Raw genomic sequence first — 27,898 nt, forward strand, 5'->3', positions numbered from 1 at the left:
TCTGTTTAACGCGCCGCCTTTCGCACACCGCGAGGTACAGTTATCTTTCAAGAGAGAGGCGCAATATATATATATATATATATATATATATACGCGCGCGCAACGGCTGACAGATGAAAATATGGATTACGCGGGGCCACGTATCTCGGGGCGGTAGCCGCGTCGAGTATCGGATAGCAAGGTTTTCCAGCCAATTAACTCTCTTGGCGCGGGCCTGCGGCTACACGGGCCCCGGGGGTAATTCTAGACGCGCGGACAATCCACGTCCGCCACATGGCGCGCCGCGAAGGGGCCCGCTAACAACACGCGGGGCCCACCGCGCTACGCGCGCTCCGATGCGATGCTGCGCTGCGCTGCGTTTCCGCCTGACTTTTGCCCCCCCGAAGCTTTCCTCCGAGAGATGCATAGATCAAGCGATTACTATGCTGCAGCTCGCGCGTATACTCCAACAAAACCGCGCTATTTTACAATTATTTTAACAGATTAGTTTTATTATAATATATTATAATAAAATTTTATTAATTTTAATAAGACTCATCTGTTAAAAAAATATTTTTATAGTATAAAGGGTACTGCATGTATATATAGAGTATAAAATATGTATATGTACACATAAATATGTATATTTAAAATAGGGCAAAGAAAATCGAGAGAGAACTATATGCGCGATGGAAAAAGTGACAGATTACTATTATGAAGAAATATTTTTCTGAAAATTACCAAATAAAAAATAATACTGTTATTTTCGATGAAAATTTCTTGAAAAATAATTTCGAATAAATTTCCTAAAAATTATTCGACATAAAAAAATATACAAATAAAATATAAATAAAACGTCTAGCGATATGAAGGTCTAGGCGTTGCACGAGACACCCTGTATATTGGCGAGAGAGCGTACACCGGTATTTTCACCGACCGTTTCGAGAAAGAAACCGAAAGGACGAAGAAGAAGAAGAAGTAAAAGGAAGTCGAGACGCCACGAGTCGCTCTCGAGACGTCTATATAACGTCCACATGTACGTACACACACGTGCGGTGGCGCGCACGCACCCGGGAGAAAGAAACGAGGAAGGTGAAAGAGAGGGACAAAGACGGTTCCCCTCTTTTTCCCGTAAGTGGTCTCTCTCACCGCGGGCCTTATGGGGTTTCTGCCGGCGGTTGGGCAGTATCTACATATTACAAGCTCGCGGCGCGGAGACCACCGTCGTTGACATAAGATCCTGTTATGCTGTCTGCTATCTCTCGGCGCAGCTCGTGTCGCGCCATAAAAAACATTAAAAGTACAAGTAACATAAATTCGTTAAGCGCGGCGGTGATCGCTTCTCTCTCTCCCTCGAGAGATCGACTCGTTTCTCCTCCACAAGTGTTTCTCCTCGAGAAAGAGAGACGAGCCCGATCGACCACTCGAACACTCTTATCCTCGTCTCTTTGTCGGGTCTCTTTTCGCCTCTACTTCGTCTCTACTTTCGTTGCGATCTTTTATACCTTATCATCCACCAATTATCCTAATATACTCGTACAATAGAAGCGCAAAGTGCAATGGTAACGCAAAATGAGACGATGCTTTTTAATGGCTAATATTTTGGTTTTATTCGTTGCGAAGATACCAATTGTTTTGGAAAAAGAGCAAATTAACATATTTTGCGATTTCTGTTTAGTCACGTGAATTCCGCAGGATACTTGGTATGCGCGTGCACGTAACTCATGCGGTACTGGGATAAACCAAGAGGTTCTTGTGGTAGGTACGGCTCGAAAGTGTCGTGGCAAGAAACTCGATCCGGACCGGCGCTCTAATCGACCGAGGAATTCCACGGTTATGTCTATCCGAAAGGGAAACTCAAAGGTCGAACTTGGTACCGATGAGCTTTCGAGAGATGTTGATCATCGCGCGAATATACCTTCTTTCTCGCTTATATATGTACATTTCGAACCTCGTTCACGATTCCTTTCCCTATGCCATACCTTACTTTTATAATCAGAATTCATTAGTAGTTCAGAAAAGTTTCTGGCGACTAATAATTGCAAGTGTAAAAAATAAAGAGAAGCTTTTTTTTTTTTAAACTGTCGAAAGGGAAACTCAAACCGAAGAGAGATAGAGAGAGAGCTTGAAAAATGTCCTTTCCGTATGCCAGATTTTTTGAATCTCTTAGAATTAATTTTTATATATGAAAAATGAATTATGTTTTGAAAAAAACTGTCGAAAGGGAAATCCAAACCGAAGAGAGAGCTTGAAAAATTTCCACGTGGAAAAGTAGCCTCCTCAATATGTGTATAGATGCCTCGGGAGAAATACGGAAGAGAGATATGTGACTTTCGAACGATCTTGTAACAAAATTGAGAGTCTTGAATGTTATTCAAAGCTTATACGTGTATATAACGGAAGCCACAGGTATAACACAGAGGACAAGCGCGATGGACGGAAGATGAAAGACGTCCGAGCGACGCCGGGTCGTGTGGGCGTTACATCCTTCAGCAAGGATGAAAAGGGACGGACCGATCCCTTATATAGACGCATCGGAGCCCGGCGCACTCCTCATCGGATGTCCTTTGCCGATCGGCAACTCGAGGTAATTTCAGGAAAAGCGTGACGGTCGGTGTCTTTTTGTAATTTTTCACGCGTTGACGACGCGTGAAACTTTCCCGGCGTTTTACAAGAATTCGGGACTATGGAAAAGCTCATAAAATCGATCAGCACCTGTACTCGGGTCTGATCTCACAAATAATGCTAGATAATGACTCATTTTCCTTGCCTTTTCCTTCCGAAGTGGCAAAAAAAAAAAATTCGTAACGTTTCAATCAGGACTTGACGACAGAATCGTTGTAAATCATTCTATTGTAGAAGACAAAAATGTATTTGGAAATATTGGAGTAAAAGAAAGAAAAAATGTTGAGCTTCTCGTGTATAAATAAGCTTCAAATACATACGTGTGTGTTAATGTGTACGTTTTTACGTAAAAGAAGAAAAACCGCATTTGCTCCAGCCACAAGGAGGGATGAACTTCTAGGTAAAATAGAATTAAACTCTATTCGTCTCATCTTTTCCCGAGGAAAGAGAGACGACCCAGATTCGTGATTTACACTGTATACAGAGTATCTTAGAAACACAGCATCTTCTCAAGCAATGCACAAATTAAGAGTTCCTATTCTCTTTTTTGAGACAAAACTTAAAAGAGGGAAATTATCTCATGCACTTTATTATTATTATATTAAACATTTAGTTAAATTATTCTCATCAAATATCTCATACTCCGATAAGGTACTTGCAATTAATTTTTATATTAATTTCACGTTTGCCGGATTATTAATAGCCCGCATAAAAAAATTAATTTTGATCTTCTGAAATTCTCTGAACAAAAAACCTGACACTGTTATTTTTCGATTATAATTAATAAAAAATCGATTAATTAATAAAAAAGAGTGTATTTGCAGTCGAGTGTTCTCTCGAATTTCCTTTTTTGACATTCGGTGATTCTGGAACACCTTGTACGTGGACAAGTTTCCACGGGTCGCCTTCAAGGCGGTGCGCGCGCCGCACGTCTCCATCCTCTCGTAGGTATTATTAGTGTTGGAAGTTTCTCTCTCACGCACACGTAGTGTCGGCGCCCTTTAATCTCACACACGTACGCTCGCAAGCGCAAGCGCGCGTGCGTGAATGCCCGGTATTGTGGGCTTGTGGGCCGCACCGACAACGATGGCCGCTTTCAAAGCTGCCAGAAATTAAGACACAGATTACGGAATAGTGCGCTCGTATACGCTATTCCGTGCCGCTCAAATTTTACGTTTATCTCCGATCGTGATCTTTATGAGCTAATCGTCCCTCGGACCGGTCGGTAGCAGTAGTCCCGGAGACGATGTATTTATTTAAGACTCCTCTTCCTTCGGAAACGTCGCCAGAGAGTCATCTCTATTGAGTCGTTAATGACGATGACCCCTGATGACAGTGCGTTTCCTTTGGAATTTTATTTTATGAATATATAACATTTTCTTTTATTTTCAAATATAATTGTGAATTCACAAATATTTTTTTATTTTCATAAAAAAATATACCAGAAGTGAGATTCGATATTTTAGGGACCCGACAATTTTCTACTAGTATCAATCGAGTGCGTTTGTGTGTATGAAAGATATTTATATATTTATAATTAAAGACTCCTCGCCGCGGTCATGTTGGAAATCATTGTAAAATGGATGAAAAGATATTTTGATGAAACACGCGGAATGACTGCGCACGTGCAAAGAGCAGATGGACTTCGCGTATTACAATTATTTTACAGCTGTTGATCATAAAGAAAAAAAAATTATTTTTGGTCTATTTGCAAAGTATGTTAAAGCTATATCTAAAGTAATGTTTCATCGAAATATCTTTTTATTTAAAAATATCAGGCAAGAATTTTAGTGTTTGCTCGCGATTCCAAGATGATCGGCGTAATTTTGAAGAAGCTGAAATAAATAATTTGATTGAAAATGAAATAGAAGACTTAATTATACGAGTCAAGAACGACGTCCTTTCTGCGTACGCACGCATTCGCAGACGTGGTACAGCAGGTCGAGGCCAGTACACGTGGCTGTGTCGTCTCTGGTGAACATAAACAAATTGGAGTAAATGAACTCTGGCGTGCGCGCGCGTATGTGTGACGTGACGGTGATAACGGATCCACGTATTTTGTAAACATTTGAGGGGGAAGAGGCCGCGAAGGCATGCGACGCAAGGCCAAGGTTGATCCGACGCGATCGAGTTGCACATTCTCAATGAGAATAAATCGATTCACCGGAATAAATCAACGTGTTTGCGAATCGTTAAAAGCGAAACTGCATCGTCGCATTTTTTTATCTGATGCGAATCAAAAAATCGACGTGCATCCGATATGCAAAGCATTTTTGCACAACGGGAAGATTTACAAAATAACTTTCGCGTCTGATAGATTGAACGTAATATTTTTCAAAGTATTTTTGAAAGTTTCAATATAATAAAATAGAAACGATAAAACTGTAGACTCTGAAAAAAATTATTAAATTAATACATTTTATTCCAATACTGCCTAATAAATAATTTATTTGAAAGAAATATTTTTCACATTAAATCAATATTATTAATGTCAAATAAATTATTTATAAGACAGTATTAAAAATTGTTATGAAAAAAATTATTAAATTAATACATTTTATCCCAATACTGCCTAATAAATAATTTATTTGAAAGAAAGAAATATTTTTCACATTAAATCAATATTATTAATTTCACATAAATTATTTATAAGACAGTATTAAAATTGTTCCGAATTCAATAAATAATCTTTTCAGCGTATTAATATCGAGCAAACTGCTCGAAAATGAAGTCGGCTCGCGGGAGATGAAGGTATATGAAAATAGAGTGATAGCATAATTTTCAAAGAAACATATGCCACACTTCCATGCACACACATGCATACATGCACGTATATCCCTCGATATTTCCCCGACGAAACTAATTCATCACGTTCCATTATCATCCCCGCACATAAATCCTGCTGAGAGAGTCAGTCTCCCTTCTTGTGGAGGGAGAGAGAAAAGAGAATAAAAAATAGAAAGAGAAAGAAACAGAGGCCGCATACGAGTATATGCACACACGCGCGCGTTCGCCTTGTGGAGGCCGGGGCCACTGACTCACTGACTCATTCGGCATAAACGCGAAGCACGAAGAGGCTCATTCTCTTCTGCGGCCGAGAGCCGCCTCGTCGTCGAGAAGAAAAGTGGAGCGTCGACCTCGAATTTTCGTCTCTTTGTCCCGAGCTCATCCCGACTGTCATCGCTTCATCGGTCTCTGCTCGATTGTGCAATCGCGCGCGAGGAATCTCCGAAAATCCTTTCGCTCTATATCGGGGACGATCATTCGTCGGACGATGTCAAATTGGCGAGCCGCGTCCGTCAGTTTCTTCAGCAAAAATAAATCGTATACAAGATCAAGCTAAACAAACTGTGTTTACTGAATAAAATACCATTTAATTAATAAGTCTTTATCCAACTAAAATTCGTTGATCTTACGATATGATAGTATAACTGTTCGCGAAAGTTTTCGATCTCTTAATCTAAAAAAAAAAAAAAAGAGAGAAAAAAATTACTCTGCAAAGAAAATAAGGATACTTTAATAATTTTCTAATAAAACTGTAGCCGGTTTTTGTAAAACGCTAAGAATGATGATTCGATAATTCGCGAAGTCGATCCTAATGAAGATGTAATCGATTTCAACGGGACGACCCGGTACATCCGCGATGTGGAAATCGCTCGTGCGGCCACCCAGCGCGACTATCGCGAGCAAAAAGTTCGCGAGGCCTGGCTACTCCGCTTCGCCTCTTATTATAGGTGCGCGGACCATCGGCCGGGATACGTCGAACGCAATTGAAAATAGCACCGACGCGCATTTAATCTAGCGTAATCGAAATTAAAGATGACGCGGATCAATTCAATTAAAGATTTGTATATCTTTGCGCGCACAAAAACGAACGATCTCTCTCGGAGAAAAATATATGAAAGAATCGTGTTCACTTATCGAATTTATATAGAAATACGAAGCTGCGGAAGCTAAAAAAATATTTTGCTTTTAATTAATAATGAATTTTGCAAATAAAATAGATAATTATGAGAATATAAAAGCAAAATATCACGAGATTCTCTCGGTTGCTGAAGAGATGTGCTCCGGCGGATGGCGCGTCTGAGCTCTCTCTCTTTCTCTCTCGGCAGGAAGTCGATCCTTCGATTTGGAACCTTGGAAAAAACGCATCACAAGAGGGACCACCCGCACACGTGAAAATTCACAGCTAGTTAGCTTCAAAGGCCTGTGAGGATGTGCGTACGGCTTATTAATGCGTAACGCGGTGCGAGCTTCCTTTAACTTGGCGCGTGAGGATATTTCGGAAATCGGTGATTGTCATCGTCACGATCGATTGATTATATTACTGAGGTCGGGAATTTTTATATTTCGAGGAAGGTAGAATTGTCAGCGTGAAAAACGGTTTTCAATATTTTATATTTACTTAATTATATAAATAATTTAATTATATATATAACAAACCTTTCTCTCTAATCAATTGAATGAAGAACTGTCTTGCGGATAAAAATTTGGAAAATAAATCTTATATATAAAAAGCTTTTTATAATCCACATTGTAGCACAAATAACGAATCGCCCTGTACAAGTTTTTCGCGATAAAATTAAACGATCGAGGGGTTCACGATGAAGAGAAGAAAAGAGAAGAGAGCGGGATCTCGAGAAGTATGATTTTGCACACAATCGGAGATTGTAATGCCGCTTTTCGAGAGGCCCTTCGCCGACGATAAGGGTCGGGAGCGCCTAACCGCCGTTAAAAGCCATTTCTCGATCATGAAAGTGCGCCTCGTTAATCGGCGATCGGAGATAACGCGACGCCGGTAGGAAGTAACGGCGCCGTTATCGGCGAGCGGCCAATATAATTTGCATCGAATTCATGCGCTTATCTCGACGTACATCCTTGGAGAACCGAATCTCGCTTATACACGGACAGAATTTTCTTGTTAGAATTTAAATCATTGTAATCGTGCGGGACAATATGATTAGGTACTGGAAGAATTTTATGAGTTTCAGATTTATCACAATCAAAAATATTAATATGTATACATAATTATCTCTGAAATTTATCTATATTTTAAAAAGAATTTTCTTACATCAAATAAATGATTTATAAGGCAGTATTGAAATAAATATTTATTCGAATCCAATAAATTTTTTTTTCAGAGTACATAACAAAATTAATCGAACATATTTTATATCCTATTGTGATACATATTAATATTCCTTATTGTTGTAAAATTATTGATCAAACTCTTATAAAATTCTTTCAATACCAGCATATTGTTCCACGATTTTTATCCATATTTTAAAAAGAACTTTCTTATATCAAATAAATGATTTATAAGGCAGTATTGAAATAAATATTTATTCGAATCCAATAAATTTTTTTTTCAGAGTACATAGCAAAATTAATCGAACATATTTTATATCCTATTGTGATACATATTAATATTCTTTATTGTTGTAAAATTATTGATCAAACTCTTATAAAATTCTTTCAATACCAGCATATTGTTCCACGATTTATTTATATTTTAAAAAGAATTTTCTTACATCAAATAAATGATTTATAAGGCAATATTGAAATAAATATTTATTCGAATCCAATAAATTTTTTTTTCAGAGTACATAACAAAATTAATCGAACATATTTTATATCCTATTGTGATACATATTAATATTCCTTATTGTTGTAAAATTATTGATCAAACTCTTATAAAATTCTTTCAATACCAGCATATTGTTCCACGATTTATCTATATTTTAAAAAGAATTTTCTTACATCAAATAAATGATTTATAAGGCAGTATTGAAATAAATATTCATTCGAATCCAATAAATTTTTTTTCACAGTACATAGCAAAATTAATCGAACATATTTTATATCCTATTGTGGTACATATTAATATTCCTTATTGTTGTAAAATTATTGATCAATTTCTTATATAAAATTCTTTCAATACCAGCATATTGTTCCACGATTACTATGATTTTCAGGCTAAATTCTAAAAATGCTCTCTTTGTATATATGCATATACCTATGTATGCGTATATATATCATTATCTACATCTAATAGTTATGCCGGGATAAAAGACTAGACGAGGATCCTCCCTCGGAGCCGAGTCTCGTTCCGCGGACGCGGCGAACCGCTAAATTAGTTAACCGTCTTAATTAGTCCTGGTATCCACACGGAAGAACGTATAGCATTAACGTGGTATTTCATGCGTGAAAAACGCCGAGGATAATTTTACGCGATATATACTTTTTCCGCGCCGTGTGCCGGAACTAAACTTTTATTACACTTCTGCCTGTATATGTATATGTTCTTTTTCTAATTTTCATAAACGGAATAACATGGAGAATTTTTTTGTATAATGCAATTTGTGCACGCGCGTGAATTAATTTAATAATTAAAAATATCGAGCGACAAATTTGAATGTGCAAATGACACGCATTTGACATATCTTATTTTGTTTCTCTCTCAAATTTTTAGATAATAAAATTATAATACATCCTATATTGTTAAAATCGCGAAAAGATCTCAAACGGATAATTTATTATCTGTTTGATATTTATACATTAATTATTATGTTACAACAAATATTGTATACGAACTAAAGAATATAGATCAGCTTGATTTCATAAATGTGTATAATCTGTTGGTGTTTACATTTACATAATCCTTTTTATTTCTGCTTCTCCTTGACTATGAAAAGATTCTATCACATTTACATATATACGATTGAATAGGTTCTCGAAATGTCAAAATTCGAAACATCAAAAACTAAAAGTATCTTTAAACTCTCTCAGGCTTCTTTAAAAAATATAGTGCGTTCTTATCTAATTTTTTAATTAAAGTCCTTTTAGTTTTGGAAAGATTTCAATACAATTAAAATTTGTAGCAATAAGTTCTCCCTTTTCATACTGAATACATTAATATTTTATTAGACACCTTTTAATGCTAAATAAATACATAATTTATTAGATATCGAAATGGAGATACTTGATTATCTCCGAAAATGCAGGGTTGGGTAACTAGTTAATTAGTTAAAAGTTAAAAAGTTAATAACTATTAACTTAGTTAATTTAAAATGTATTAATTTTTAACTTCAACTAGTTATTTTTGACTTCAAACTTATTAACTTTTTTTCTAAATTAAAATGTTTTATCTCTGAATACTATTATTGTTTTTTATAAACGTATTATTTTAAAATTAAAGTATTATTCATTTTTATGTTCATTTATTGTCGCATCGCTTGTAATGACCAAAAAATGTATTTCTATATAAGGATCAAAATTTCTTTGTTATATGTTTCAAAAGAATTGACAAAAACAAAATTCTAATTTAATATAAATAATATTAAAAAAAATAACCTTTGATTTAACTTAATCTTAACTTTAACCGAGTTGATTAAAAAAAATTTTTTTTTAACTTAATCTAATTTAAAAAGAAGAATCATGAACTTACCCAACCCTGAAAAAAACGTAAAAGCAACGTCGATCGAGAAGGAATCGAGACGAAGAGATGAAAAAGAAGACCGCTCACCTTTTCGAGTTGATCCAGCGCTATCGCGGCGTCCGTCCAGCTGGGCCTGACGTAGAGATCCGACTCGTGGCGAATCCTGGCGTTTTCCGCCGCCTTGGCGTCCTTCTCATCCTCCGCGCCACCATTCTGCCGCGAGCCCTGCGATCCAGAAGGGCGTTCCGCTAGGATCCCTGTGGATACGGGGCCGGACACGGAAACCATGATCTGTCATGCATTCGCCCGCACGCCACGCGCGGTTACGATTTTATGAACTCGTTCACCTTCGTCCTCCCTCTTTCCTTCCTTCCTTTCTCTCTCTTTCTCTATCCGTCCTCTCTCTCTCTCTATCTCCCTCGCTCCTCCACGGATCTTCAATTTCTCATCGATCTCTCGTTACGGATATCTCGTTGTGCGGCTTGCTAGAGGTCTTCCGACAACCCTCGGGGTAATAAATAACTTCGCGTTGACGTTTTAATATCGGTTCCTCTTTTTGGTTTTGTTTTGTTTTCGTAGGAGGGAAGAACTCTCGAACACGATCTGGTTCCAGATCGGAGTTCTGTCCCTCTTTCTTTCTGGGACGTGTCGCGAATTCGAGCGTGGGAGCGAAACGATCCGCGGGACACTCACTGCCTGGAGAAATCGTAACACCTTTCGAGAGCACTTGTTCACCAACACTGTCCGCGGCTTCGTACGATAACCACGTGACCCCGCGCTTCGCTCGAAATTCGCGCACGAGGATAGCGTGGCGCGGTGCGCATGCGCGCGCGTCCTACCGATATATATCGTACCTCGCCGAGGAGATCGGTTTTTAGGTTACCCGGGATAAACACCTTCCTCCCTCTCTCTCTTTTTCACCTACGGAAATACGAATCGCGATTGTATTTTTTTTTTTCCCGCGTAAGAATCGATCACGTGCCGCGATAATCCGCCGAACAGCCGTCAGGGCCCGGCTCTTCGTTGTCACACTGTCACACCACCGAAAAACGTTATCGTCGTCGTCGTCGTCGTCGTCGCCGTTCGGACGCGCTCGCAGAGTGCGACGGGCCCTCTGCGCGGGCCCCTGATGGGTCCTGGAGATGCGTACTCGTGCGTAATGTCGGTGCGACGACGGACGCCGGCGTGCGCACGACCGCCACTTAGAGCAGTCTAAGTCGGTACTAAAGCGAAACGCGCTGCCACATTTCTTTCCTGGCCTGCCTGCCGTGCCGGCCATAGTTGACGGCCTCCCCTCCCCTTCTCCAGAACGGCGCTCGCTCGGTCTGCACAAACATTCAGGCCCGTACGAGGTCCGTGGGCCCCGCACGTTTCGACTTTTTCGCACGTTTATTCCGATCTGCGTTACGTCAAATTCATTTTTAATCTCGTAATATTCAGGGAAAATGGCGGTAGATTTATTTTGACAGCTGTCAAAATGTAGTATATTATACTATATATACTATAGTACGTAGTATACTTGTATACTACATTATATATACGTATAGTGTAATATAAAATATTAATATTAATATTTAATCTCGTAATATTCAGAGAAAATGGCGGTAGATTTATTTTGACAGCTGTCAAAATGTAGTATATTATACTATATATACTATAGTACGTAGTATACTTGTATACTACATTATATATACGTATAGTGTAATATAAAATATTAATATTAATATTTAATCTCGTAATATTCAGAGAAAATGGCGGTAGATTTATTTTGACAGCTGTCAAAATGTAGTATATTATACTATATATACTATAGTACGTAGTATACTTATATACTACATTATATATACGTATAGTGTAATATAAAATATTAATATTAAAATAATATTTAAATATCTAATAATAAAAATAAAAAATAAATAAATAATATTTTATCTAGTATTTTCTCTAACAAAAATCAAGAGGAAATTGGATATGAAAAATGATATCGGTTTCTACATTGATTGATTGATATACATCGCGTCGATCGATCGATCGAGAATCGGATGAAGATCCTTACGGTCCACGGATCGATGCGTTCCTGCGCGCGGAGATGACGTCGAAGCCGAGAGGAGCCGAGATGGACCGAAGTGTCGGAGACTCGGAGACGATTGGCGGAGGCGTTTGGCGTTTCGCGTTGCTAGGATACCCGGAGACTAGCGAGGGGAGCCGACTCTAGACCACACACGCGTTCCCATTTTTCCTCGGAGCAAAAACACTACCCAACACCGAGACGACCGACATACGCGCGCGCACACACACACGCACACGCATGACGATGCACACAGCTGCGGATCGACACGACGCATAGTGGTGCCTAGACGGATGAGATCTCCAAGATTTTTTTCCAAAATTTTATCTAAAAAGTATTCCTAAATATTCGCGTGATCATCAGCTGACAGGATATTGTGCGTTACAAAATCTCCAAAGTAGCAATATTTTGATAAATCGAAACGATTGTCGGTGTGAGAAATATAAGCCTTTCTATATCAGAAAATCAATATATCCCCTTTGAATATATCTTTTAAATATTTCAATACAGATAATGTCCAGGCATCTTGAAAACGAGAGATTAATATAAAATTTAAATCTTTCTCGTTTCATATAATTTCTAATTTTACCGTGTACATATAACGAGAAACGCGAGTACAAATGAAATGATTTTATAAATAGTAAAAATAACATTTCACTTAAAGTTTGACGTCTGGTCCCGATTTAGCTTACGACAGCTATAAGTATAGGTATGTAAAAAAAACATTGAAAAATTTAGAAGCGATTCGCACATAAATCATTACGCGATTTTAACGCAACCAGAAGAAGACTAGAGATTATAAAGAATATATCGAGATTCCACACACGGAGAAAATTTTCTCTTATAATTTTATAAGTTTCTCTAATTAATTTACCACAATAAAATATTAATATGTACATAGTAAATTTTTGAGAAAATTCTCTCTGTGATGAAAAGCAGCGGAAAAATGTTAATATACGAATTGTCGATCGATAAAAAAATGGTTCTCGTCAATGTATCATGTTGAATCGAATTTTCTGAAACAAATTATTACCGTGCTCGATCCGTAAAATCTTTTAGGCATTACTGTACGTGAGTATGTGTGCGTGTGGTATTTTCTTCTCTGTTTCTCTTCGTATCCTTCGGCGCTTTCACGTTGCTCCGCGCTCTGTTTATGCGCATGTCGTGCATCTGTTTGTTTACGTGCATGTTCATTTAAAGACGAGAGAGAATTACCAAGGAGCCAATAATACCCGGGCGTCGTCGAAGATTCATATTTGTATTCATAAGCTTTATTCGGTGCCAAATGTAGTCATCCGAGTCTCAGCCCGAAACATCCGTACGCGATTCTCCAAAATTCAGCATTAAATTGTTTATTAATTCGAGAAAAATGTATATCAATTATTTTTCTAAGAGCGTAATATAATTTAAATTAATTATAAATATTCCAAATAAATCGCGCGATAAGATTGCAACATACAATGGATACAGTTATTATTGTAAAAGACGAGAAACGAAAATATAATTCGTTTATTTTACATTGTTGATATAATGCGAGAAGGAAATTTTCTCTCATCTTTATCGCAGCAATTTTTTATCTCGTTTCTTGTATACATGCCGAATTGTAACCGTAAATCACTCAGGACCATAATCGAGTTGAAAGTGTCTTTTCAACGGAGCGTTTTTGCATCGGTGTACATTTCTGCTCGACATTTTCCCCGTCGGGAATACACATGTAAATGCGTGGGAGTGAAGGCCGGTCGTTTCCGGCACGTTACGGAAGAGCGTTGTTCGGCACGATGAACGTATTAAAACTGTCGTCGTAATATCAACGACACGACTTCATCAAGCACATTCGCGTGTATGTAATATGAATATGATGTACGATTTAAAAAATCTTGACATTACGGCTTTTCAGGACATTTTTTGTACAAAAATATTTCTTACATGCATATATACAATTTTTGTTCACTTTTACATCAATTGGAATTGGGGAAACAAAATATTTTGCTTATAATATATATGGAATACAAAAATTCTTTTTAATCATTCTATATATATATATATATATTTTTTTTTTTTATTTCGATTTAAAAAAAAGAGTAATTTTACGTATCGAGAAATTTTATTCGAGCACGGCCGTTGTTTCTAAAAAAATAAAAAAAAAATAAAAAAAATCACAAGATGCTCTCCATTCGGTCGGGGATGAAGAGGGCAAAGAGGAGGAGGAAGAAAAAGGACGAAGGAGAAAGAAAGGCGGATCTTTGCGTATTGTGTCCCCTTTGACGAATGCACCCCGCGGTCGCCCCGTCGATCGGCGATAAGAGGCGAACGCGCGCGCCGAGGAACCGTTAATAATTTTTACGACACTCTTAACTCGCCACCCGGTATTAAGCGGTCCTCCGTAGGAGACGGGCTTTGATCTTCGCCGACGCCGGTGTATCGGCTTAATGAGTGCGGGAGCGAGATAGCGGCCGATTGAGCGCGCGCGCGCGCGCGCTTCAGCTCGCCTGTGGAACCGCCTGTGGTTCCTCGTCGATTCACGGACGCATGTCGCGTCGCATAATTCCAGGCGCATCCTCCGCGAAGAGAGGAACGCGCGAGAATAATCTCACAGTCGATAGTCGACGATTTTTTTTTTTTTTTTTTTTTTTTTTTTTTTTTAAGGAACCTTCCGCTGTTACATTTTTCAAGAATGCCACGAGAACGATACATACTTTAAACGCTGTATCGCACGAATAATCTCGACACGACGGCTCCTATCGGCTTAAACGACTTCTGTGCATTCCGAAAATCAAGGCGGGAAATATATATTTGCGCAATTATACACAGCGGTCAAGTAGAACAATATCGGTTTTAATTATACTGCTAATTCGATCGTACTTTGATCCCTCGTAATCGAAATTGCTTTCGACAATTAGGATAACTCTTATATAGTATATTTTATTTTATTTTTATCTTAATAAAATAATAATCGACTTTTATTATCCGCAGAAAATCTCATGAAAAACTCAAACACATAATTGACCAACATGAATTATTTAAACATTAATGTATTAAATATACTTAATATTCTTAAAACTGCTCTCGATAATTTTTTGTTTAACTCAATATTTTCTCGAGATTCAATAGATTTGAAAAAGAATATTTTTTTCTAGACCTCAATTAAAACCATCCAATTTAATCTTCAGAATTGTGTTCACATATTATCTCTCTATTGGATAAAAATAAAAAGGAAAGATAGAACGGGAGAGAAAGAGAGAAGCAGAGAACGAGGCAGAAAGAGAGGGAGAAGGAAAGAGTTGGAGAGGAAGATATCCGACTTACTAATTGCAGCGACGTCGGTGGTCCGAAGGCACACCGCGGGCCATAATGAAAAGCAATATGGTCAGGATACATGGTACGGATCCGCTTGGACTCATCTCGGTGACTATCCCGAATTAAAATCGTAAATTCAGCTCGAAGGATTTGTAGCGGCGCCGCGTTCGGCCTCAAACTGCGACGCGCGTCGAAACTCTGGAAAATAATTATAATTTTTTAGAATAACGCAAGAAAAAAATTCATCGTATATATACCCGAAGAGGAATATACGAGTGTTGTATGTCCACGTTTGAAATATTATAAACTTTGATCTTTCATACATAAATTTTCGTTCTGTTGACTATATGACATATTTCTTGCCACAATAAATATAATCTTGGAGAGACGCAAAACGCGATAAATATTTTGATAATCCACGAAACGCATCGTAAAAATTATCAAATTAATAAATATTTATTTCAATACTGTCTATAGTTGAAATAAAATCAATATTTATCTGCTTGGAAAAGGATTTTCTTATATATATCAAATAAATATTTTTCACATGAAATCAATATTATTGGTTTCAAATAATTGATTTACTTATTAGGTAGTCGAATAAATAAATATTTATTCGAATTTGATAAATTTTGTTTTTAATGTAATACTAAAATAACGCCGTTATTGACGCTCGAGCCTTATAATAGAAGAAGAATATAATCGAGAACGATTAGAATCCACGACGACCACGTTTCACGGATGAAGACGTCTCACGAATAGATGGATTGAGACTTCAAGGGCACTCGGTAGGATACGATAGTTACGATTCTTTCGATTCCGAGGGATGTTAAGCGACCGTAAGCCGCAAACGTGGACCAAAATGACGGTCCCCGAATTTAGTAAGACGAATCGTTACAGCGCAGCGGCAGACTTGGCTATTGTCGAGCACACTCTGCGAGAAATCCAAAAAGTCAGTAAATTTCCCGGACTCGTTCCAGGTGGGGGAATTATACCTGATCGTCCGTAGGACGTACGACTACGTACGTTCTGTTTGCGTAGGACGGGGACCACCCAGGTCGGGCCGACGCCTCTGTGTCCGCCTGGTGGATCCGACTTGGCGGAATCCTTCGCTTCGCCGAGCGAAGCGAAGCGGAGGCGACGTTATATATACGTAAGGCAGGGGCGGATCGACCATGAAATTCGGACGGCGTTTCAACCTCGTATCGGATTATGACGTCAGCGGCGAAAAATCCCGTCAATTCCTTTCCCAAGCGCTATGCGCAATTGTATGTAACGTCGTGACAAATTCATTCTTATATACTAGCATACATATATGTATATTAGATATTGGGAAGATATACCAATACGTATTTTTTATAGAATTTCATCGAAATAAGATGTGCGTTTTTATTTGAGAACACAATCGTTTTCTAGAGGTCAATTTATATTTAAAGTGACATTTCTTCACAGGGAGAATTTATATTCAATAGATTAGTACTACAAATATATACTAGCAATATTATATTGTAATATAATATAAAATCGAGTATAAAATAGAAAACATACTATGATGAATATACACGGAGAGAATTTTCTCTTAGAGTTTATTCTGAAAATCATGGTAATCGTGGAACAATATGACATTGGAAAAATTTTATATAAGAGTTTCTCTGATTAATATTTCGCAAAATAAAAAATATTAATATGTACATAGTAAATTTTTGTGATAAATATTAATCAGAGAAACTTTTATAAAATTCTTCCAATACCGTATTGTCCCACAATTACCATGATTTTAAGATAAATTTTAATAGAAAATTCTCTGTGCAGTTTGATGAAAAAATTACATAGAAATAAAAAAGCAAATAATTTACAAAAAAAAATATTAATCTAATTTTAAAACGTGCTACAATTATCTCCCACAGATTTTTATATACATTGTATTTATACATTGTACTTATATTTTATGGTTGACCTAAAAATCTTGTGTCTTTTAAGATCATTGTATTATTGAATGTCTTTCTTTAGATTCACACTAAGCGATTTTTTTTTTGGTATTATTCCTGAACAATTCCTTTCTAATAATTTTGTTCGCCTTTGACATATGGCAACAAAATTTTTACCTGGTGTGCTATTTTTCATCCTATTGTGTTGCAACAGCAAGGTCGTGGTTTCCTGTGACGAATCTTACCTTAAATTTTAAATGATTCCAATGATGGATACACGGATGTTTCCATCATACAAGATAAAGCTTTAGGAAATTAACGTGTCAAACCATACCAGACAGACACTTTACTGTCTATTTAGTTATAATACCACCCATCGTGAATACGGTCTATTTAGTTCCATCTGATATATTATAATCTTTATTGTAAAGAAGAGTAAATTTGCGATAATTTTGAATGTGCCTGCTTATTATTCATCACACAAGTTCTTCTTTATTATATTCTCGCATATTTCAACTTGAATATTATTTCTGCTCTAATTTCATTACCTTTTTTTTTTTATTTTTTTGGAATATGAAATTTCCACGTGTTATAACATCAGTGTTGTTATTACTATTATATTTTTGTATTAGCGATACATGATGTTTTTTAATTGCTTTTGTTCATTTATTTATGTTGACATAATAAATTGAAGTTTCAACTTTATCGTATATATAGGTATACAACGACAAGTCTAGTTCGTCGACAAAAGTAAAAATAATTAATTAACAACACCTTAATAAAATTTGAACACGCGTGATATCTGGTATTAATTAAGAGTTAGAGTAGGTATCGCACTTCTCTCATTAAGAAGAGTGGGTTACATCATGAACGAAAGGCATTCAACGAACAAGGGTCTGCATTCTCATGAGATGTTTGAAATCATTTCAAGATACAAGCGCAGTTTTTAAATTGTTCTTCACAATTGTAAATACCAGCCTTAGGAAATTAAAAGAAGAAAAAAATATTATCTATTTTATAGTATTTAGTAAATTACTTGTTATTTCTAATAACATTTTAATCCCTGTAATATATACAATAATTTTTTAATCACATGCAATTATCTCTGTGTATTCGAGCCATCAAAAATGTTTCCAAAAAATATTGTAAAAATGGAAAATAGCTTGGTCGTCTATTTCGTTTTTAAAAAATTGGAAACATTGGCACGGATATTAACGATTTTGAAATCGGGCACAAGCACATATTTGGATAGTCTCTAGATACGACTTTCGAAAATGTAGCTATATAAGCGCTGCATAACACGCGGTTTAAGCTGGATTCTGCGTGTTAGTGCGTACATGACGTACGGCGGCGTACGCGTAACTCACGTGGTCCTATGCTTAATATCAAAACAGTGTTAGTGACTGACCACCCACGACGAAACCGAGGGACCACCTAATGAGACGCGCTATTATAAGGGGCCCGTCTCTACTTCGCACTTTGCTTCAACTGCCGTCCTCCTTTAACCTTTTAATACGGCAGACACCCCTGCCTGTTTCTAACGGAGCTCGTTCGAAGACACTAGAACGCGTCTTTTTTCTCCCTCTTTACTCCAGGGGATTCTAGTATAGAGAAATCGGATGATTGATACGACATTTTGAAATGTATCGAATTAATATCTATAATAAATCATTATCCGAATCGTATAATTAACTCGACTGTGTCGCATTAATCTAGGTAATTCACCAAATTTATCGAATTATTTGGAAGATTATTAAATTAGACGAAAGAAAATTACGATTAGTTACAAGCATTTCGATACAACTTTTTTAAAAATCCATAATGTTACACAGAGAGAATTTTCTCTTAGAATTTATCTTGAAAATCATGCTAGTCGTGGAACAATATGCTATTGAAAGAATTTGATAAGAGTTTCTCTGATTAATATTTACCACAACAAGATATAAAATATGTTATTCGATTAATTTTACTATGTACATATTAATATTTTTTATTGTGGTAAATATTAATCAGAGAAACTCTTATCAAATTCTTCCAATACCGTATATTGTCTCCCACGATTACCGCATGATTTTCAGGGTAAATTCAGAAAATTCTCTTCGTGTACAATAAAAATAGATAGAAATAAAATCATTTCATCAACTACAATAGAATTGACTTTGAAATAATTTCGAATTTCTCTCTCTCATATAAGTACGCAAAATCAAATATAGGTCACTAATATATTTTAAGAGACATCTTAAAATATAAAGAATAACTTTTGCCTGTAAAAAATATTCTCTGTGTTATAATAAAAGCGACAAATTAGTACTCGCGAACGAAATATACTCTACCGTATATATTCAATTAATTTTCTGAAATAATGAACAAATTAGTACTGTTTGCAAAATGTCTCTCGTCATATATAGAAGGAGCACGGATAGAAATACACTCGAGGCTTTGTATCTCGTTCGCGAGAGAGGATAAAGATCGAGATAAAGATTTGTAAAATCCGGTCGAGAGAGCGAGGCGCAAATCAACGTTTACACGTGCGTCATTAGAAATCAATAAGCACGCTCACGACACGCAAGCTTACCGCGTGTGTGCGTACGTACGTACAAGCGCACGCAACGTCGTACACGGAGAGGACGAGCCTCTCTCTATCTCTCCTCTAAGCCTCATATTTCGTGATCGTGTGGACCACCCAGCTAGTCCATCGCGGAAGTACGCACGCACGATTTGCACGCGCACGTATATATACGCGTGCGGCACTAACGGGATATACGGGGTGTCTCGCAAACACAAGCCAATTTTTTTCTCCATTTTAGAAAAATCGTGAAATAATTATACTCGCGCGCATTTAAATGTACGCAGGAAAACACGCGAGAGTGGAGAAGATTTTGCGGTCCTGTTGTATCCTGCTATCGTTTACACGCGTTTGTTTTATTGTCATGGACGTAACAGCGCTTTGTACGTCGTATTATCTTTCGAAATACGATCGCGTAACAAATACATAGTACTGACAATGAGAGACTAAAGGCGGTGAAATTGTTATCTATATTTTTTCTCTTCTTTGTTTCTATTTTTTATTTGATTATATATCAAATTAACTCCGTATACCAATTAACTAAATAAGATAATCCGAGACACCCTATAGAGAGTTTTAAATGCGTCGTTTCCCGAAGAGATTACGACAATTGCGTCTTTCACTTCTTAATTCGCCGATTTTCGTCTTTTACGACCGTCATTAAAAATGTCGTTCTTTTAGCTTCAACTTTTCAGCCCCTGATTACAAGCCTTCCGTTCTCGACCCTTCGCTCTCGACTCTTCGGCGCCCATTATTACATACGTTTATCGATAATACCGGGCCCAATTACGATGACGATTTTCACATTTGGAGGGTCGTCGTCGCGTCAAGGAGGGATATCTCGCTCGTTATTTTCCCGGTGATCGATTCCGTCACACGGTAATCGAGATCAGTTTTTTTCCTTCCATATGCTGTCACAAGGAAAATCAGACGGTTCGTGTGTGTATTTTTCTTTTTTTCCCGGCTTTTCTCTTTTCCCTCTTATATACGAGGGAGAAAGAGAGAGAGAGAGAAATCCCTCGACACGGATATCGCCTCCGGGGCGAAGCAAGAAAGGGTGGGGGTTGATGGCGGCAACGACGGGCCTCGCTTAATGTCGTCTCCGGGGTGGTTACGCGCGTTTGCGTGCACAGCAGCGTCATTATACGCGAAATAACATGTTGCACTCGTTCGCTGCATACGCGCTGAATTGTGAGCGAGGTAAATTAATAATTGGAACGTTTTGGACGGACTGTCGGCACGCTCAGGAGGATCCTACACAATCTCTGCATACGTATATATATATATGCAATTTCGGAAAACGAATTTGATTCCTTCGATTTTATTTCGGAGACTGACTGCAGCTGCAGCATAAGTAAAAGTAGGCTAATTATCATTTTGTTTTACACAGAAAAAAAGGAATCCTTGATTCAAGTATATTTTTATTCTTATACGCTATTTTGATTGATTTAAGCATAGAATGCTCTTTGTAATCACAAATTTTCATTTGCCTTAATAATAAATAAGTTTGTGTAAAGTATATTTTATCCTTAAGATATATTCTTGTTTTAAAAATCGCATATGGTAAAAACAAACTTAGTCACATTTGAACTAAGAATTATTATATATATTTGAAAGTACCGCTTATATCCGATGCACACTTGTCACTTGTCCTTGCAATATTTATAAGTAAATTTCAGCTTCAACCAAGAATATTTTTTTAAGGATAAATTATCCTTTATCCAAAATTATTTATATTTGGCGCTATTATAAGGATAAAATATACTTGAATCAAGGCATATTTGCATTCTTTCAAGGATACTGTTTTTTCTGTGTATATATATTGTATATGCAATTTCGGAAAACGAATTTGATTCCTTCGATTTTATTTCGGAGATTGACTGCAGCTGCAGCATAAGTAAAAGTAGGCTAATTATCATTTTGTATATGCTCTTTAGTTCGACTTATTCTTTTAGGGGAAAGACAAGTGAGGAAGTAAAAGTTTACTTTATCTAATTATTTGGATGCTCTCGTCTGTGCTGAAAAAAAATTAATAAATATTTATTTCAATATTGCTTTATAAAGCATTTTATTTGAAACTAATAATATTTATTTGATGCGTGAATAAATTTATTTGATTTAGGAAAGTTTTTTTTCAAAACAGATACATATATATTTATTCAATTTTATAAACTTTTTCAGTATAGAGTTACTGTTCTAGATCAAAGAGACTTTATTCCTTTTTTCTCTAAATTTTATGCTATTTTTCCCTAGGTATAAAAATGATGGAGTATTCTGTGAATAATATCGCGAGATGTCGATTTAAGAAAATAGCGCTCGATAAAAAACACCAACACCGAATATTTAAAAGGCAAATTTATTTCGCGTTTATATATCGTTGCGCGGGCGAAGTGTCGGGTAGAATTGGGCAACTTCGGGATTCTTTTTTTTTTCTTACGATTTCCGTCGATTATATGGACGCGAGGGAATCGCGTAGAAATGAGCGAATTAAGCAAATCTGCAAAAGTACAAGGTGGCGAATTTCGTGCGAGATAGAGATAAGACTTTTCGACATTTCATCGTGCAATTATAACTTATTTAATTATTTATCGGATAATAAAATGTCTTAATATAAAGTCGTATACGTATATTTTGGTTAAAGATAAAGTTATACAAAAACACGTTATAAACCCGTGAGTATATAAGATTCGAAAAAATAAAGAGAGACATGTAAGAACTTTCCAAAAATTGAGTTCCATTCGAGCACTCGATACACTCCGATTAAATCTAGTATCCATTCTATGGACTACTACAAGATTAACCATACGCTATCTGCATCTACATTGGCTACCGGAACTCTTAGGCCGATCATCTACGGACGTTTATCAGTGCTCGAAGGATCGAGAGGTCGTGACTTCCGGTGCTGAACGCACCGTCGTACATTTCTTATCCCCTCGAGTAATCGCCATTATCTTGGTTGACTCAGCGAGTTTCAGGGTATCTGGTAGATCGATCTTGTCGGAATACCTGATCCGGCCGACTCATCGATCTATCCTTTTCGGCCCTGCGCGAATATTAATGGAGACAACGTTTGTCATCTTATGACAAACCAGAAATAGAAGATAAAAACGCAGAATTACCGCCAATCATTCTGCATTCGAATTATCCCTTCTTAAGTATTCGTCTGAATTTTAAAACGAAGCAAACCCTATTCTTCGAAAAAATAAAATATATATATATATATATGCGTAATTGTCAAATCTAATCATATTGCGAGATTTCTGCTACGAAAAAGGGGTTAAAAATATATGCGCTCACGATGACGCGATTAATATCAAGAGGATCTATATAGATTGTATAAGTAATTTGAAGCAGAGTCCAGGTCAAACGAAGGAATATGAACGATCACGAGCGAAATAGTAAAATGATTCGTGTTTTCTTATTAAAAACGGTCCCCATTAAAATTTTTGTGTTAAGTATTTAACACATTTATGTGTTAATTTTACATATTACTGTTGTGTTAATTGAACTTAAATGTTAAATTATTAAAACAACTGAAAAAAGATGTAAAAATAACACAATGTGCATCTATTTTTAATTTTACATAATAAAATGTTCTGCTTTATTAGTGACAAGATTTATCTGTTAAAATTTACAGAAAAAAAAATGTTGATTTTTTATTTTATAAGTGGGGATGATGAAATTTAAAATCAACACATTTTTAATTAATTCTTACATTAAAACTATGTGTTAATTTTGCACAAAATTTATTTCAAATTACTTAAAGTTTTGCATTTATTTTGTGTTAAACTATTAATACAGTATTTGTGTCTCCATTTAACATATCCGTATATTATGTTAAATTAACACAAAAATTTCTGCGGATCGTTTGGGATACGTGATATCTGTTAAATTGAATAGAAATTTTTCAACTGTACGTTTGTGGTCGCTGATATTCGTTTATTTGGCCTCTTGGATCCAGCTGTACGCACTTATAGGTATGTCGTAAACGAGCGCGAACGAGCATTGCGCGTATTGTATCATCGACTTTATATCATCCTGTGTAAATTCTCCTCGCCTTCCGCACACGTCGCTGCCAACTCGTTTGCACACTGACTTACCGTGACAGTTTGAAACCGCGTGTCCAAACGAGCATGATTTATCAGCGCGACACGTACTGGTCGCTTAAGAGAGATTTTACGGATGAAAACATTTGACTTGACTTTCCAGTTACCCGAGAAAATTCATCGAGCATCATCGATATCTCTAATGACGTATATTTATACTCGTTTTTCTGATCTAAATGCATTTTGTCATTATATATTGTCAAATATACATCAGTTTATATTAAGCTTTCTCTCAAGAATGCTACGAAAACTTCTTTGTACTCATTAAATTATTCCTCATTTTTAACAATTTATGAAATCATATTTTATGTGATGTGATACCTCTCCTTCCTCTCTTATTTGTTTAATTAATAATTTTCTAAATCTTTTTAATGTGCGTTTAATATATTCTTATATAAGAAACATGGATTAAAACAAATTTTTATCGTTAAAATATCGTAAAGTGAAAAATTTGGTTGAATTTAATTATATGAGAATTATATATTATAATATTATTTTAATTTGTTGGTAATATTAAGTTGAAAGAATAAAAGATTTATTATTTTTCTCTCTGTGTATCTGCTTGAAATATAGAAATGCAGTTTTATGTGACGAGTGATGAGATACAGTGATACAGCAAATATAGTGTTTGTACAAATATATAAAAATATTTTCAGATATAGAACTAAGAACGACAAATTGACATTAACATTCATATTAAATTAGTAATTTATTAATTAAATCGGATGCAGTAAAACATATCATTTGGTATTTGTTTATTTTTTTTAATTTGTCTATTTCAGTTTAATTTAATTTAATTTTTATTTTAGTATAGTTAATTGTCTAAATAAAAAATGCAATTATCTTAAATAATAAAACTTTGTCCATTTTTAATTACATAAGACAAGTATACAACAAAGTTTCCATATTATTTTCTCATAAATATATAACTTTTTCTTGCTTTTCCTCTCTCTTTAAGCAAAATACCTCCTAAATACTTCCAGCAGTTTCAAATGTCGTTTCATAATCAATAAACAATGAATAATAACACACAAGTCGATCTTTGTCGAGTTTCATCTGGAGAAGAGAGCTTTCTATTATGGTTGTAATAATTGAAAGGCACAGACTCTCGCGGGACTCTGCGAATCTCGCTAGTAGATTTCAATTCGGATGGTATCTGTGAAATAGAAAGCAAGCGGACGAACTGGTGAACGAGCCAGGGCGATGGACGGACAGACAAACAGACGGACGGACGCGTATGTCGCATTCCGTGTTTATTATTTTGTCGGTGGGTGGTCCAGAGAAGTCCGGAGTGCCGTCTTGGTGGCCGATAGCATCTCTCGTGCACGCACTGTTGAACGCAGTCATCTTGCGTAAGGAAGTAGTCGACTTCTCTCTCTCTGTCTCTCTCTTCTTCTCGCTCCACCATTCTCTCCTTTTCTTTTGCTCTCTCTCTCTCTCTCTTTTCATCTCTAGCGATATACCGCTCTCTCCTTCATCTTTCCTACTCTTTTCTTTCTTCATCTTTCTCACACTGAACCTTTGGGCCGTATGTTCCTCGTCTTACTTACTTCTTTCCTTCGTAGAAAGATCGAGCAAGGAAGAGTGAAGAGATCGAATATTGCTATGTTATTCCTTGCAATGCAATATCGTACAGGACATGGACAGGATATTCGAGTCCTGTACTGAGATCTAAGAGATATTCTCTTTTTCTCTTTCTGTCTCTCTCTCGTAGAACACGTGATTTTGCGATAAAAAATTGTGATTAAAATTTATGCAATCAAATGGTGATTACAAAAAATATCGTAATAACAAAAAAATTGATAAAATAAATATAATAATTTTAGGCATTGCAAATTATTTGTTTAACGTTTTCAACACGTGTCTTTATTAAATGAACTCGATAAGAAGTAGAATTGTGTCAAATTTTGCTCATTTACTATCCAAATTTATATTAAATATATTTTGTAAAATAACGTTAAGCTAAACTTATTGTAAATTTTTTTAACAAAATAAAGATATATGACTTAGGTATTCTATGTCTCTAATTTAATTAATAAATTACTAATTTATATATAAATGTTAATGTCAATATCTATTTTACAACTTACAATTAATATATATTATAGTTTATCTAAAAATGTTTTTATATATTAGTACAAACTGTATCTACTAAAGAAATACTATCGTATCTCATAGTATAAAAAATACAATCTAAAATTTACGTTAAAGAATTAGTTTATCATCCTGTATCTTAATTATCTCGATAAAGAATAAATTTATCATTCTTTATCGGGACAATTAATTTATGTAGCTAGATATATGGAAATGAGATAAGAAGAGAGATAATTTTTATCGAACATTATCTGAATATTGTATCGAATAAAAAAACACGATGTTTACGAACTAAGAAAGAACGCGATTCAATTATATTATTTATATTTTTATCTAGTTCTATAAAATATTTTAAAATTTTCGAGCAAGTTTCACGCTTGCGTATCGAATTCCTACGAATCTTAAAAACACTCGAAAAGCAATAAGCAAAGTAGTTTGATAAAATTCCTCATCTTTATGATAGCGATTATACAGTCGACTCGTATTTTTTGTCTCCCCAGGATACGACGTCCGAGCCAGCCAAAATCGAGTCACGACGCAAAGAAATGTATTACGTCATAAATCTGTAATGGCGATCCTTGCAAAATGTCGCGAATAAAATGTTTTTCATGTGCCACATGTCCTCGTGTGACTTATCCTTGCTCCTTTTTAAAAATTGTAAATTATTCATATTTCAAATTATGAATCAATTTTTTAATCGCAATGAATTATAACAAGTATCAGCTCTTACATTATAAAATAATTTAAAATTCAATAAGAAAACAGTTTTAATTATTTACGATTATTCTTCTAAAAATCTATTTCTACAAAGGCATAAATATATCTTTCAATAGATATAAGTAAATTTTAGCAATTTAAATTGTTTCAACAACAGATACGCGGAGAGACTTTTTTTCTCTTATAGAATTTGAAAATCATAAACATGGAAGAATTTTATAAGAATTTCCCTGATTAATTACCACAATAAGATAAAAAATATGTTCGATTAATTTTGTACATAAAAAAATGTATTACAATTTTTTGTTGTGATAAATATTAATCAGAAAAAGTCTTATAAAATTCTTCCCCACGATTATCACGATTTTCAGGGTAAATTCTAAGAGAAAATTCTCTCCGTGGAGTATAGATAGTTTCGAATTATATATAATTGGCGGCTGAATCAGACTCGATGAAAAACCGGTGAAAGCGAGCAAGCGTTCTCCACTATTGGCAATTATTTCGTTAAACCTACTTTACCGTTTGACAGGGAGAGGAAGCGTATATAAGTGTCGAGAGTTTGCCGAGCGTGACGCGGGAAATTAAGTCTAAGTATCGTTAACTCTAAATGGCGGGACCCTGCGAGAGCAGCGAGTCGGCGAGCGGGAAACGAGAAAATCGTAGCGAGCTGATCGCGGAAATCGTTCTGCGAATCGAGAAAGAGAGATAGGATCGTTATATTATATATTATATATACAGAGAGAGAGACAGAGAGAGAGAGGCCCACACGCGCGCGTTCTCGGTTTCGTGCTGTGGGACCCGCACACACAACACAACAACGACACCCGCCAGCGCGCACCCTGAAATAAGGTAGCCCAGGCTCCGGCGACGAGGAGCCGACGTGGGTGGTCCAGGAGAGATTTGCCTTCCGCTAAATATCGCCTTTGCGCCCTCGACGTGGGTGGCCCTCTCGCTGCTGGCAGAGGGGTTATCCCTCCTCCCTTTTCCCTTTCCGTTCCCTCGAGAGAAGTCACAAGTTTGTCTCCTGTCCTCGTTCCTCGAAGGAGAGCGATGCTCGCTCGTGGCGACCGAAATTTTCAT

At 36.1% G+C, this 27,898-nt stretch overlaps 1 protein-coding gene across 4 annotated transcripts in view; it reads right to left on the reverse strand.

Annotated features, from left to right (window-relative positions):
* Positions 1 to 27,898, reverse strand: part of ptc (protein patched) — a 60,614-nt gene that overhangs the window by 28,378 nt on the left and 4,338 nt on the right. For 3 of the 4 annotated variants that reach the window (XM_029322521.2, XM_029322513.2, XM_029322504.2), the window contains exon 1: positions 10,130 to 11,477. In XM_029322521.2, coding sequence (XP_029178354.1) covers positions 10,130 to 10,330 — 201 coding nt within the window. In that variant the 5' untranslated portion in view covers positions 10,331 to 11,477. Of the gene's footprint in view, positions 1 to 10,129; positions 11,478 to 15,416; positions 15,606 to 27,898 lie in introns of those variants that run through there. The other variant, XM_085481485.1, reaches the window with a different exon arrangement.

Source organism: Nylanderia fulva, unplaced genomic scaffold (assembly GCF_048542155.1).
Source record: "Nylanderia fulva isolate GAGA-0341 unplaced genomic scaffold, ASM4854215v1 Scaffold18, whole genome shotgun sequence".
Classification (NCBI taxonomy): Eukaryota; Metazoa; Arthropoda; class Insecta; order Hymenoptera; family Formicidae; genus Nylanderia; species Nylanderia fulva.